The following is a 15,795-nucleotide window of genomic DNA, read 5'->3' on the forward strand; positions in this document are numbered from 1 at the left end:
GATACTTTTGTGTCTTTCAGACCCAGCCTCAGGCACCTTGGGTGGCTCCAGCAGCCCACCTCCTTCCTGCTCTCCCCAGCGCCCCACCCCCCAAACAAAGATGCCCCACCTGCTTCCAGAAGCTCCTCCCACGCCTGGCCAGAGCAGGTCTCCCTGGGGTCTGGGGGCCTCGCTCAGGCGCAGTGAGTGCTGAGCTCAGGCTCTCCTGGGCTGGTGGGAAGGTGAGCAGGGAAGTCAGGGCCCCCAGCTACAAGCTCCACAGATGCTCGCAGGACGCAGGGGGCGTCCCCTTCCTGTCTTGCCAGACTGAGGCTGTGGCAGAGGCACACCCTGTCCTTGGCGGTCCCGACCCTCAGACCCACCTAAAGGCCAGGCCCTGCCCAGTCCCCCCAACCACCACCCTGTACTCCTTTTTTTTTTTTTTTTTTTTGCGGTACGCGGGCCTCTCACTGTTGTGGCCTCTCCCGTTGCGGAGCACAGGCTCCGGACACGCAGGCTCAGCGGCCATGGCTCACGGGCCCAGCCGCTCCACGGCATGTGGGATCTTCCCACCCTGTACTCCTTTACTGTCCTGGCCACCCGGCCCATTAGGGGCGGAGGTGGTTCCTGGGGTGAGAGGGCTATCTCTGCTTCCATCACCCCAGCATTTGTGTGGCCTGGGTGAGGGCCTCCCTCCTGGGCCTTGAGGGAGGAGGAACCAGTGTCCAGCAGATGCCAGCTGGGCTCCAGGTCCCATGATGGGCAGATGCCAGCACTTCTGCCTAGAGCACCTCCAGCTCACTCTAAGAGCAGCCTCAGACTGGGTCTGCTGGACACAGGAAAGTCATCTCAGCAGCATATCTCCCCTCCTTACAGCCACCGCCCAGCATCAATCCAGAGTACTGCACCAGACCTTAGTGAATGACGGTGAGGTACCCACCTCTCTCTTTAGAAACTGTTTCTCTCTCTCTCCCTCCTTCCCCCGCCCCCATCTCCCTCTCTCACACACACACCCCCTAGACTGGCCCTACCCCAGTGCAGCCTGTTCTCTCTGGACTCCACATCCTGGTCTTCCCAGAAGATGCTGCCTACAGGTTTCCATGGAAACAGTAGTTGGGCTCCCTGACTACTGAGTTACAACAAGTCCTTCTCTCTGCCTAACTTAGGAGGCTTCCAGGGGACCCAGGCTGGGCATCTAGGCCTGGGCTCCAGACTCACCTTGTGGCCAGAGGCAAGTCCCTAACCCTCAGGCCTCAGTGTCCCAGGGGCTCAGTGAGGATGAGCTGGTGACACTACAATTAATAATTTTCTTACATATCAGAAATATCTAGTTAAAAATATAAAACAAGAGATCCTATCCTTTTCACAAAAGCAACAGAAGAAATAACATATCCCGAAAAACTTTACAAGAAATGTCTCAGACATACATGAAAACATACTAAAATTCTAAAAAAAACACAAGAAATCTTACCTGTACAAACACCCCTGATTTAAGGAGATGCATACTCTGTTCCCATCTGGTATTATAATTTTGGTATGCATTTCTACAAATGAATTTATAGATTTGATGCCATTCTAATCAAAAGTGCAGTAGGATTTTTTTAACTGGATAAATTTATTCCAAAATTCATCTGGAAAAATAAGCCAATTTTCCAAGACAGCCAAGAAAATTGTATAAAAGAGAAAGAATAAGGAGGTACTTGCTACATCAGCTCTCAAACTGTACTAAGACTGAAATAACCAAAACAGTGAAACTGGCTCGAGAACGCCCAAACAGACCAATGTAGTGTGGAAAGGGACTCATGTCTATAGAGGAAACTGGCTTATGATAAAGATGGTCTTTCAAAAGACTGAAGAAATGTTGTACTATTTACCAAATGGTTTACAGATCAACTCGCTATCCATTTGGGGGAAAAAAGTTATATCCCTACTTCATATCAGACACAAAAACAAGTAACGGGCGGATTAAGATTTATTGTAAAAAAGAAAACATTTCTACAAGGAGAAAACATTAGACAATACTGTTCTAATCATGCATAGGGAGTAGGGGAGTTTTTCTAAGCATGTTCCTGAATCCAGAAGGCTACAGATTTTATTAGGTTCAAAACGACAGTCTTCTATATGGCAATAGACACTGCAATTGAAGTGAGTGCAAAGTTGGCAAACGTGCAACGGGGTGGCACGTCATATGTTGCTGGAGAGAGTGCTGAATGATGGTCTTTCTGGAAGGAATGTCTAATAGTAATGTATCAAAGACCTTTAAAGGGCTTCCCTGGTGGCGCAGTGGTTGAGAGTCTGCCTGCCAATGCAGGGGACACGGGTTCGTGCCCCGGTCCGGGAGGATCCCGCATGCCGCGGAGCGGCTGGGCCCATGAGCCATGGCCGCTGGGCCTGTGCGTCCGGAGCCTGTGCTCCGCAACAGGGAGAGGCTGCAGCAGTGAGAGGCCCGCGTACCGCAAAAAAAAACAAAAAAAAACAAAACAAAGACCTTTAAAGACATTCAGTCTTTTTGAGCCATTAATTTCACTTCTCTGAAGCTATTCTAAGAAAGTAATCAGGTGAGCATGGACATTTATGTACAAAGATGTTCATCACTGAGAATTAGAAATTATTGAAATAACCAAAATAGGAGAGTGATTAAATAAATTTCAGTTAAGTCCATAAAAAGAACTATTATAGAGCTGCTAAAAGTTTTAAATATTAAATGATATGGGAAAACATGTTACGTGAAAAACTTAGATGACAAACAGTCGACACAACTTTGCAAAAAGGATATATGCACACACAAACATATATAATTGCTTTGTGAACGAACTCAAACTGCATAATTTTTTGGATAATGCCTAAGAAGATTTTCTTCCAAAATAGTACCTAAAGAGAATTAAATCCATTTTCTTGATTAACAAACAATTTTCTGCAATAGCAGCACAAAACAAAACAAACTTATTTTTAGAATTCACTCTGCAATGTCCAGAACTTGACTCCACTCTACTCTGCAAAGCTTTACTGCTTCCAGGGGCATGACAGTAACTAGTTCTGGGCATTGGCTATACAAGGCTTCTTCTCTCACCCTGAGTTTAAGCTTTTCCTATGTCACAGCAGCCTTTCTTTGAAGAATATTTTATTAGTTTATAAAAATGCATCCCCCAAAAGGTCCAAATGCTGTTGGTAGGGCAAGTGAAAATTAAGTGGTTGAGAAAAGCACAGGAAGAAAGAGCTAAGAGGCAGAAACACAGCAGAGCATGTATTTTCTTTAAGGTCTTATAGTCAGACAGAGTTTATTTTTAAGATGACAGACTTCACTGAAGGGAAAAATAACATAGGACTTTACCCTGATTTTTTTTTTTTCTTATTTTATCAGATGTTTTTTGCTTTATGGTTTGGCCGGCCTTCTTTCCTTCCTTCCTCCCTCCCTCCCTCTCTTTCTTTTTTTCTTTTTGTATGAACTAAGGGTTGCCAGGAGTGGGCACATAGTAAAAGATTAAAAAGAAATACATGGGGCTTCCCTGGTGGTGCAGTGGTTAAGAATCCACCTGCCAATGCAGGGGACATGGGTTCAAGCCCTGGTCCGGGAAGATCCGACATGCCTCAGAGCAACTAAGCCCGTGAGCCACAACTACTGAAGCCCGTGCACCTAGAGCCCGTGCTCCGCAACAGGAGAAGCCACCATGATGAAAAGCCTGCACACCACAACGAAGAGTAGCCCCTGCTCACCACAACTAGAGAAAAGCCCACATGCAGCAACGAAGACCCAACGCAGCCAAAAATAAATAAATAAAATAAATACATTTATTAAAAAATATATATATATACATGAAGGGTGGGAATTCCCTGATGGTCGAGTGGTTAGGACTCAGTGCTTTCATTGCTGTGGGCCCGGGTTCAATCCCTGGTCAGGGAATTAAGATCCCGTGATCCATGAAGTGCAACCAAAAAAAACAAAACAAAACATGAAGGAAAAGGTGCTCAACTTCACTATTCATCAGGGAAATGCAAAGCAAAACAACAAAACCACACACTCACCAGGACGGCTAAAATAAAAACACTTTTGGTGAAGATGTGGAACAACCAGGACTCATATACTGCTGGCAAAAGTGCATTTGGAGAACCATTTTGGACAACTTTGGCAACACCAGCTGGAGCTGAACATAAAACTCAGCAATTCCATTCCTAGGTACATAGCTCGCAGATATGCGTACACACATGCAGCAAGAGACAGGTACAAAAATGTTCATAGGGCTTCCCTGGTGGCGCAGTGGTTGAGAATCTGCCTGCCAATGCAGGGGACACGGGTTCGAGCCCTGGTCTGGGAAGATCCCACATGCCGCGGAGCAACTAGGCCCGTGAGCCACAACTACTGAGCCTGCGCGTCTGGAGCCTGTGCTCCACAACAAGAGAGGCTGCGATAGTGAGGGGCCCGCGCACCGCAATGAAGAGTGGCCCCCCCGCTTGCCGCAACTAGAGAAAGCCCTCACACAGAAACAAAGACCCAACACAGCCAAAAATAAATAAATAAATAAATAAGCAAGTTAAAAAAAAAAGGACTGAATGTGTCAGGTACTTTAAAAAAAAAAAAAAAAGACTGTTCGTAACAGCACTAGTCACAGTTGCCAAACACTTTAAACTCCCCAAATGCCATCAACAGTAAAATGGACACATAAACTATGCTATAGTCACACAAATACTATACAGTGACAATAAATGAACTACTGTACTTGCCTAACTTCACAAATATAATATTGGCAAAATAAACCAGACCCCAAGAGGATATAACAAATTATTCCATTTATATAAATGTCAAACACAGGCAAAATTAATCCATAATGTTAGAAGTCGGTTTAACTGCTTTGGAGGGGGAAGTTACCAGAAAGGAGTTCAAAGGGAATTTCTAGGGTGCTGGCAATGTTTTGTTTCTTGGTCTGAGTTTTGTTAAGATAACTGTGTTCAGGGCTTCCCTGGTGGCGCAGTGGTTGAGAGTCCGCCTGCCAATGCAGGGGACACGGGTTCATGTCCCGGTCCGGGAAGATCCCACATGCTGCGGAGCGGCTGGGCCCGTGAGCCATGGCCGCTGGGCCTGCGCATCCGGAGCCTGTGCTCCGCAATGGGAGAGGCCACAACAGTGAGAGCCCCGCGTACCGCAAAAAAAAAAAAAAAAAAGATAACTGTGTTCAGCTGTGAAAATTCATTATAATCTGTGTACTCAATATTTGTGCATTTTTATGTGTACTATACTATAAAGAAAAGTTAAAAAAATAGAAATAAATCAAAATGCTAACAGGAGTTGCCTCTGGGTGTTAGGATTATAGGTAATCTTACGTTTCTTCCTTATATTGTTTTATGTATCCCAAATTTACTGCAATGAACATACGTTCTTTTAAAATTTTTAATATTATTTTACAATATATGTTCATACCACATGATGCCACCATGTTTCTAAAAGGTGTTGTGAAGTTGGCCTGGGCAAGAGCCCTTACTTTCTTTCCTGAGGAGTATCCATTTCCTCTTTCCTGAGCCTGGGCCAGTGGTTCCCAAATCTTTCTAGACATCAGAGTCTCCTGGGGAGCTATTTAAAAATTCAGATTCTTGGGCTTACTCCCAGAGATTCTGATTTAGTTGGTCTAGGATGGGCTCCAATATGGCATCCCTCAAGTTCTAAGGTACTAGGATTACACACCACAGTGTCTGAACTGTTGAAGCTTCATCTCTCCCTGCTGGACAGGGTCTGGGAAAACCTGCCTGGGGCACTGATCATCCCCCTTGGGTAGGGCTGTGAAGTGGGGACCAGGCCCTAGGATTTGGGAGCTTTCTGGGAGAGTGAGAGCTTGGAAGTCCCAAGGCAGCCCCTGCTTCAGCCAGACTACAGGAGAGGGAGTACAGCAAAGCCCTTAAGAGCACAGATATGGAGTCAAATAGACATGGGCTCAAATCCGGCTTTGTGATAAGCTCTGTGACCTCTCAGGGCTTAGCCTCTCTGAGCCTTAGTTATATCACAGAAATTCACAGGGATTCTAACACCTATTTCACGGAATTATGAATGTTAAATAAGACAATTTATGTAAAACACTTAACACAAAGCCTGGCATGCAGTAAGATCACAATGTTAATAGTGATGCTATAGACTATATGTGAGCATTAGTTAATACTTACAGAATTACTACATTTAATTGAATATTGTATTTAACATTATATATATTATAGAGAGAGACATTAATTGATATTGAGTATGGACAGTCCAAATAATGGAAAGTCTGATGTTCTGATGATTGTTTTAAGAAATATATCTTTATCTATTATGATATGGTCCCCTTTGTAGACACTATATATCAAAATACTCATATGTACAAATTCATTCATTCATTCATTCAATAAAGGTTAAGGGCACAAGCCTTTGAAAGCTTGCCTCACCACTTACGTGACAATGTGACTTTGACCAATTTACTTAACCACTGTGTGTCCCAGTTTCTTCCTCTCATATTGAGAATGAATATGGTGGTTGTGACTGTTACATGAGTTAATACGTGTAAATGGCTTAGCACTGTGTGGTACACTGTAAGTCCTCAGGAGATTTTAGCTATTATGGTCCATTCAACATTTATTCTGTGCTTACTGTTTACATGCACTGTAGGCTGAGAACCCAACAATGAAAAAGACAGACATGGCCCCTGCCTTCATGGAGCTTGTAATCGAATGACAGTAATATATATAAACCACTTTTAAAATGGATGAGCCAATGGGAACTTTCCTAGCAGAGTTACATTGCATGGTGGCATGTCCCAATCATCAAAGCCCTTCACCACATCCTATTCTAGAATCTCTTTTCAATACGAATTTCCTGTGACACATCAGGCTCCTTGTGGCAGTTTCTGACTTTCATGTAGGAGATAGCTCTGCCGAGAAGCCTAAAACCCAGCTACCCCAAGACCCTCCCTGGGGCTCAGGCCCATGCAGGCCAGGATGACGATACAGCAGGGCTCCCTCTGAAGCAGGTATAAATGCAGCCACATGAAGGCTCATGCAAGTCTAGCCCCTGTGCAGCAGAGCACGAACCCTCAAGCCCAGTGTTGCCCAGCTCTGGGAGGAAGGCTCTGCTGCACTGAGCTCTTCTGCTCTGAGACAACCAGGCCAGTGAAGGGCAGCTGGTCTTGGGTCTCCTTGTTTCCACCAGCCATGCCTCCATACCCAGCTTTCATTCATTCAGTGCACTCACACTGAGCACCCACTCCTGTCCTCCACCAAGAGTACAGAGCCAAGCAAGATGGGGCTTTACCCTCAGAGAGGTCACAGTCCAGTAGCAGATTCACATGGAACCCATGATTACAGTAAAAGGAAAATGATACTAGATGACAATTTGAATACACGTATGAAGAACACTGGAAATGGTAAATATGCAGGTATATGTAAAATATTTTTCCTCATTAAACAAACAAACAAACTGAATTCAGCAACATATAAGAAGGATTATACATCCTGACCAAGTAGGATTTATCCCAGGGGTGCAGAGTTGGCTTGTCATCCAAAAGTCAATTAATATAATCCACAATATCAGTAGAATAAAGGACAAAACCACACAATCATCTCAATAAACGCAGAAAAAGCATTTGAAAAAATTTGACACCACTTCATGAGAAAATCATTCAACAAATTAGGAATAGAAGGGGATTTCCTCAACCTGACAAGGGGCATCTATGGAAAACCAAAAACTAACATCATACTTAAAAGTGAAAGGCTGAATGCATACCTATTAGATCAAAACAAATCTATTCAACATTGTACTGGAGGTTCTAGCCAAGAGGAACAGGCAGGAAGATGATATAAAAGGCATTCAGATTAGAAAGGAAGAAGTAAAATGACCTCTATTCATAGATGACATGATTTTGTATAAATAACACCTGAGTGTCCACTAAAAGCTATGAGAACTAATGAACAAGTTCAGCAAGCTAGCAGGATACAAGATCAATATATAAAATCAGTTATGTTTCTATATACTTGCAGTGAACAATCCAAAAACGAAATTAGGAAAACAATTCAATTTACAAAAGCATCAAAAAATACTTCGGAATGAATTTTTTAAAAAGAAGTATAGACTGTTCATTGAAAACGACAAACTTCTTTCAAAGAAATTAAAGAAGACCTAAATAAATTAGAAGATATCCTGTGTTTATGGATCAGAAGATTAAATGTTGTTAAGACAGCAATACTCCTCAAATTGATCTACAGATTCAACACAATCCCCATCAGAATACCAGCTGGTCTCTTTGCAGAAATTGACAATCTGGTCCTAAAATTCATATGGAAACTCAAGGGGCCCAGCATAGCCAAAACAATCTTGAAAAAGGACAAATTTGGGGCTTCCCTGGTGGTGCAGCGGTTGAGAGTCCGCCTGCCGATGCAGGGGACACGGGTTCGTGCCCCGGTCCGGGAAGATCCCACATGCTGCGGAGCAGCTGGGCCCATGAGCCATGGCCGCTGGGCCTGCGCGTCCGGAGCCCGTGCTCCACAACGGAAGAGGTCACAACAGTTAGAGGCCTGCGTACCGCAAAAAAAAAAAAAAGAACAAATTTGGAGAGCTCACACTTCCTGATTTCAAAACTTACTACAAAGTTACAGTAATCAAGACAGTGTGGTACTGGTACAAGGACAGACTCATAAATCAATATAGTAGAATTGAGAGGCCAGAAATAAAGTCACATTTACAGTCAATTGATTTTTGGCAAGGATGCCAAGACCATTTGATTGTAGAAAAAACAGTTTTTTTCAGCAAATTGTGCTGGGACCACTGAATATCCAAAATAAGAAAAATCTGGGAACACCCCCCACCTCACACTATATACAAAAATTAACTCAAAATTACTGAAAGACCTAAATGTGAGAGCTAAAACTATAAAACTCTTAGGAGGAAACATAGGCATAAATCTTTGTGACCTTTGATTAAGCAATGATTTCAATAGATATGACACCAAAAACACAAGCAACAAAAGAAAACAATAGGTAAATTAGACTTCATAAAAATTTAAAACTTTTGTGTTGTAAAGAACACCATTAAGAAAGTGAAAAGACAACGCACAGAAAGGGATAAAATAGTTGCAAATTATTATCTGACAAGGGACTCCTTATATCTAGAATACATAAAGAATGCTTACAACTCAGTAATAAAAAGACGGTCCATTTAAAGATGAGCAAAGGATCTGAATAGACATTTTTCCAAGGAAGATACATAAATGACTTACAGGCACACCATTAGTCACCAGGGAAATATAAGTCAAAACCAGAATAAGATACCACTTTACACTCACTAGGATAGCTATAATCAAAACCACAGATAAAATGTGTATTGGCAAGGATGTGGAGAAATTAGAATTCTCATGCATTGCTGGTGGGAATGTGAAATGGTACAGCCACTTTGGAAAACAGTCTGGCAGTTCCCCAAAAAGGTTGAACATACAGTCTCCCAGAAGTTCTACCCTTAGGCATATACCCAAGAGAAAGGAAACATGTCCACAAATGTTCACAGCAGCATCATTTATAATAGCTAAAAAGTGGAAACAATGTGAATGTCCATCAACTGACGAATGAATAAACAAATGTGATATATCCATATAATTGAATATTATTTGGCAATGAAAAGAAATGAAGTATTGAGACATGCTACAACATGAATGAACCTTGAAAACATTATGATAGGAAAGGAGTCAGTCACAAAGGACCACATATTGTGTGATTCCACTTACATGATATGTCCAAAATAGGCAAATCTACAGAGACAGAAAGTAAATTAGCAGTTGTGTATGGATGGGGGTGGGGAGAGGAAGGAGGAGTGACTACTAATGGGCATGGGTTTTTTTGGGGGGTGTGGGGTAAATTAAAATGTTCTAAAATTGATTGTAGTGTTGGCTGCACAACTTAAAACACATTGAACTGTACACTATAAATAGATGAATTGCACGGTATATAAATTATATCCCAATAAAGGTTTTTTTTTAAAGATAATTGACTGTTTAAAGCAAAAATAATGACAATGTATAGTTGGGTTTATATCAAAAGTAAAAGCAAAATGCATGACAACAGCTAAAAGACAAGAAGGGGGAATGGAAGTACACTGTTGTAAGTTTCTTATGATATTCATGAAGTGGTATAACGTTTTAAGGTAGACTGTGGTAAGTTTAAGATGTACATTGTAAACCCCAGAGTAACCACTAAGAAAAACAAACATAAACATAAACAAAAACAAGCTAAGAATAGAGATAAAGTAGAATCATAAAAGACACGTAAGCTAATAACTAATAAGCTAAGAAGAGAGATAAAACAGAATCATAAAAGACACCCACTCTCAAAGGAAGCAGGAAAAGAAGAAAAAGAAAACAAAGAACAAGTGGGACAAATAGAATACTAATAGCAAGATGGCAGATTTTAAATCAACCATATTGATGATAACGTTAAATGTAAATGGTCTAAACATTCCAATTAAAAAGCCAAGCTGGTCAGCCTGCATAAAAATGACAATGAGGGACTTCCCTGGTGGCACAGTGGTTAGGAATCCGCCTGCTGATGCAGGGGACACAGGTTCGATCCCCAGTCCGGAAAGATCCCACATGCCTCAGAGCAACTAAGCCCGTGCGCCACAACTACTGAGCCTGTGCTCTGGAGCCCGTGAGCCACAACTACTGAGCCCGCTCACCTAGAGCCTGTACTCTGCAACAAGAGAAGCCACTGCAATGAGAAGTCCACGCACCACAACGAAGAGTAGCCCCCGCTCGCCGCAACTAGAGAAAGCCGGCGCACAGCAAGGAAGACCCAACTAAGCCCAAAATAAATAAATAAATTAATTAATTAATTTTAAAAAATGACAATGATACAATTTCCAAAAGAAACCCACTTTAAAGTCAGAGGGACTTCCCTGGTGACACAGTGGTTAAGAATCCGCCTGCCAATGCAGGGGACACAGGTTTGAGCCCTGTCCAGGAAGATCTCACATGCCATGGAGCAACTAAACCTGTGTGCCACAACTACTGCACCTGCGCTCTAGAGCCCATGAGCCACAACTGCTGAGCCTGCGCATCTGGAGCCTGTGCTCCGCAACAAGAGAGGCCACCACAATGAGAAGCCCGCACACCGCAACGAAGAGTAGCCCCCACTCGCCGCAACTAGAGAAAGCCCGTCGCCGCAACTAGAGAAAGCCCATCACAGCAACGAAGACCCAGCGCGGCCTAAGATGAATGAATAAATAAATTAATTAAAAAAAAATAAAGTCAGAGAGGTTAAAAGTAAAAGGATAGAAAAAGATACGCCATGCAAACACTAATGAAGAGAAAGCTGGAGTGTTTATATTATTATCAGACCAATTGGACTTCAGAACAAGAAATGTTACCATAGATAAAGAAGGACATTTCTTGTTGATGAAGGGGTTAAGTTCTTGAGAGGACATAACAATCTTACATGTTTCTGTACCTATGAACAGAACTTCAATACACATGAGGAAAATCTGATAGAACAAAAAAGAAAAAGTAGAAGTAAGGAGAAGGGTCTAGGGAACAGCTCTAGTCATCAGTTAGAGATGGAAATTAAAGCCATGGTAATCCATGAGACCACCAGAAACAAGTTTAAGGGAGAAAAGAGACCAAGACAGAATCCTGGGCCATATCAGCACTTCCAGGGTGAACAGAGGAAGAAAATCTCATGAAGAAAACTGAGAAATAATTATCAGGATGGCAGGTGGTAAAGGAGAGTGAGGGGTCACGGAATGCAAGGAAGAGGGCTTCGAAAGGCAGAGTGCACTCAGTGGCATCAAATGCTGCTGAGAGGTCAACTGGGAACTGAAAGCTTCAGCTGGTTTTACAGTAAGACTCACTGGAGACACAGGATGAGAAGCTCGGGTGGTAAAGTGGGGGCAGCAGCCAGGTCGCTGTGGACTAAAGACTCAGCAGGAGGTGAGGAAATGGAGGTAATAAACAATGGCTTTGATTTTAACAGGCTTGGCTGAGAAGGGCAGGAGAGAGAGGAGGTTGTAAAGTCAAGGTGTTTTTGTTTTATTTCGTAACTGGCTTACAAATGAAGGAGCCAGGAGAGGGGAGCCGATGAAGATGAAGAGGGGAGAAGCAACAGAGGGGGGGATCTCGGGTGGAGGGGCAGAGGGGAGGGTCCCCAGATCTCTGGTAGAGAGGTTAGCTGGAAGAGGAACACCTATCTCTCAGTATGATGGGGGCCAGAAGCATGGATGGGCATGGATGCAGGCCAGGGCAGAGGTTAAAGAAATTTCCTCTTGGCAAATTTTCTTTACTTTATAAAGAGAGAGCCTAGGTAGACTGCTGGGAATGAGTAGGGAAACTGTGGAGTAGAAAAGCAGAGGGATTGGGACTTCCCTGGTGGCGCAGTGGTTAAGACTCCACGCTCCCAATGCACGGGGCCTGGGTCCGATCCTAGGCCAGGGAACTAGATCCCACATGCGTGCCTCAACTAAGAGTCCGCATGCCACAACTAAGGAGCCCGCCTGCCACAATTAAGACCCGGAGCAACCAAATAAATAAATATTTTTTTAAAAAAAGAAAGAAAAGTCGAGGGATTATGTGAGAGCTTTGAAAAAGCTGAAGCGGAACTGGAGTGGGCCTAGGCAGCAGGACTGCTGGGCCGTACTGGGGGCTCAGCTGAGGCTGTGGACCATGAACTTGGACTAGTGTCAATTCGTGAAGCGATTCCCATCCCCCACCCTCCTCCCCATCCCTGTAAGTAAGGACTAGAGAAGGCAGGCAGTTACCATGTTCTAGGGGTGGCGTGGGAGACTAAGGGGGCCAGGTGGTGACTGGTGAAGAGTTGAAGTAACACGTCATGGGGTCCAGACTGCATAGGATCAAGGGTTGATTCAGGGCAAGGAGAAAAACTAGGAGGTAGGAGCCTGAAGGTGTCTATGAACGGACATAGTGGAGTGGAGGGAAACTGCATAGGAGGTACGGAGAGACTAAGACTTCAGAGGTGGGACAGCTTCAAACGACAAGATCCCAGTAATGGGTGACATTCAGTGAGTTGATGACAACAAAAATCTCAGAGGCCAGGGTACAGAGGAACTGTCCTCACGGACATGGAAGCTGCCAGTATGATCGGTAGAACCTACAATAAAAACACTGTGACAAGATTCTTTTACTCTGGCTACGTCCTTCCATGGCTGGACCATGTAACTTTGCCATCGATTATGACTATCCCCAGCGTACAGAGATATGTCCCTAGAACTCAGCCTTAACCCTGAGGCTGCCTGGCCCCTCAACTCCCTTGTCCCTCTACTCACGGCCCTGTGAGCCCATACAGGCTGCCGTGAGTAAAATGTCACGCTTGTTGGCACCAGAGCCTTTCAACATGGAAGAGCCAGGGTGGTGTGGGGGACCCTGGGTAAAGTAGAGAGGCCCCAAATCCCGGAAAGAGTCATCCCAGAAAGCTGGTATAGCCAGGTGTCTCTGCCAGCCAGGCATCAGCTGTGGGTATATAGCCCACCGTATGCTCAGGGCCTCCATTCACAGGAGGCAGGGTCAAAACCAGAGGACTGTGCACTCCCAGTAGGCCCCTTGACTCCCACACAGCGAGGCTGGCTCCCGGGCCTGTAGTGCATAGAGCCATGAGCAGGGGGCCTGGGTTCTGGTCCTGACTCTGCTGTGAACTTGCAGTGTGACCCTGCCCTGACGCCTCAGTTTTGCCTGCTAATCAAAGGGTAAGATGCATCTTAGAGATTCTCTCGGCCTTGACGGCGTATGGGTGGCGGGTGCAAGCAGGAGGCTCATCAGCTCACATCACTCAAAATGCACCAGCTGCAGAGGACAAATGAGCTGAAGTCTTCAAGCCTCATTAGAGTCATACAGCAGAGTCCGCCCCCTGGGGTTCAATCCTTACACCCCTCCCCCTCCTCCTTCCCAAGAGCCTGTGAAGTAGCCTCAGGGGATATACCACCTCCCCACCCCCACTCCCCATCTTTCTCCGCATGAACTTTTCTTTAGGCTAAAAAGTCAACCTGGTTTGAGGCTGTAGAAAAGGAGAACACAGGGCCATACTGAGACCCATGGTTCTCCACAGAGCCCCCCTTTTAGGACACTTCATCAGAGACCTCAGCAGAAACCCAGGACCAACATCCATGAGGGCGCAAACCAGAGCCCCTGATGCCCCCCATGTCTTCCGCCTGGTCCCTGAAAGGGCAGGCAGATTCCGCAGGTACTGGGAGCCCTCGGCCCACACGGCACCTGGGAAGGGGGTCCGACATCTTGCCTCATCTATGAGGCAAGGCCCCTCCTTCAGAGGGCAGCTGTTCCTGCCCATCCTCTGGGCCAAGAAATATATCCTAGGGACCCTGCTATCAATAAAGCACAAAGGAGGCTCCGGTCAGGAGTCCTAGAAAAGCCCCATCTCCTGACTGCAGAAGCAGGCCGTGGGGATGCCAGCCTAGGGCAGGGAGAATGTGGGTCTGGGGATCTGAATACTCTTAGTGGTCCTGGGAATGCCTGGCTGAGGGACCCAGGACAGGCTGGGCAGCAGACTCCCGAACTCTGGGCCCTCTCAGCAACATCCCCTGGCTGGAGTTGGGCAAAAGGACCACAGAAGGGTCCAGGAGCAACAAACCCAGGCCACCAGCCCCAACAGCCACAGCGAGGGAAGACTTCACTTAGGGGTCACACGCTCCAGCGCACCCCACTTCCCACGCACATGGCTGAGCGCAAACCGCGTCCACTGCCACCGAGCCGCCCTCTCCTGCCCACGCCCTCCCCACACAGGCTCCTGTGGGCAGCCCTTCCCCGGGCAGCACACCCTCCTCCCCTGTCAGCTCACCGAGCGATCTCCCTTCCTTCCTTCCAGTACTTCCTCCTGGTTGTTCTCCTGAGGACAAAAAGCAGGGGTGACTCCACGGCCTTGTGCCTCACCTCGTCATTCCTGCCCCTTGCCTGGCCGGACCGTGCCGCTCAAGGCCTCCTCCAGGGCCTCGGTCCCAGCCACTTCCAGTGGGAGTTAAGCGGGATCAGGTGGAGGGACTTCCCGCAGGTGCTGGCTCTGTGGGGCGCAGGACAGCAGTCAGGCAGCTCAGAATGAGGGCAGTAACGGCTGAAGCCAGAGGAACAGAGCACAGGGGCGGGGTGGAGGCTGCAGGAGGAGCCCACCAGCAGAGGCAGAGGGCAGAAGCCGCCAGGGGCAGAGGCCTCCCTCCCGTGGTGGAGGGTTCCCCCAAGATCCCGGGCAGGCAGGGGAGCAAAGGCCCCCTGTTCACCTGTCTAGAGCCTGAGGCTTTGGGAGGGATAAGCAGTGGGACCCCATGTGGTAGGGGAAGGGAGGGCCTTGGGACTGCAGAGGGGGGAAGTCGTGGGGAATGCAGTGGACACAGGGTGGGGTCCATGGGCTAAAGGTGGGGGTGTTGAGTGCTTACCGATCTCTTCGGTGGCCCCGTTTCAGGGGCCCAGGTTTCCTGTGTTGCTTTGAATGCTGAGATCCCATGGGCCGGGGAGTGCCTCCTGGGAACAAAATCCCTGTCTTGGCAAAAGGGTGCAAACCCAAAAAGAAAGCAAAGGGGTCCTGGGCCCCATGGCAGCCAGAGGATGGGGTGAATTTGCAGGCTGGTCCTGTTCAGGCTGCACACAAAGACCTGGAGCCCGTTGCAGTGCCTTGTCTCACCAGCTCAGTACTGAAGCTAGCACAAGCCACCTGGGTGTCTTCCTCCATCTCCGTGGCAACAGTCAGACTAACCACCACCATCACTGATTCATTAGGACATGGAAACCCTCTCTGCCAGTCACAGTCTCACTCCCAAACCCTTCAGGACAGAGTGAATCTCCAAGTCCTCAGTGGCCATGTCACTCA

General features: G+C 46.1%; 1 protein-coding gene across 1 annotated transcript in view; it reads right to left on the reverse strand.

Moving 5' to 3' along the window:
- Positions 1 to 15,521, reverse strand: part of TUB (TUB bipartite transcription factor) — a 62,370-nt gene extending 46,849 nt beyond the window's left edge. Inside the window, 3 exon segments of the mRNA XM_060303556.1 lie at positions 14,776 to 14,823; positions 15,365 to 15,477; positions 15,480 to 15,521. Of these exon segments, the coding sequence (XP_060159539.1) occupies positions 14,776 to 14,823; positions 15,365 to 15,477; positions 15,480 to 15,521 (203 nt within the window).
- Between the last annotated feature and the right edge of the window lie 274 nt (positions 15,522 to 15,795).

The sequence above is a fragment of the Globicephala melas genome, chromosome 8 (assembly GCF_963455315.2).
Source record: "Globicephala melas chromosome 8, mGloMel1.2, whole genome shotgun sequence".
In the NCBI taxonomy this organism is placed as follows: Eukaryota; Metazoa; Chordata; class Mammalia; order Artiodactyla; family Delphinidae; genus Globicephala; species Globicephala melas.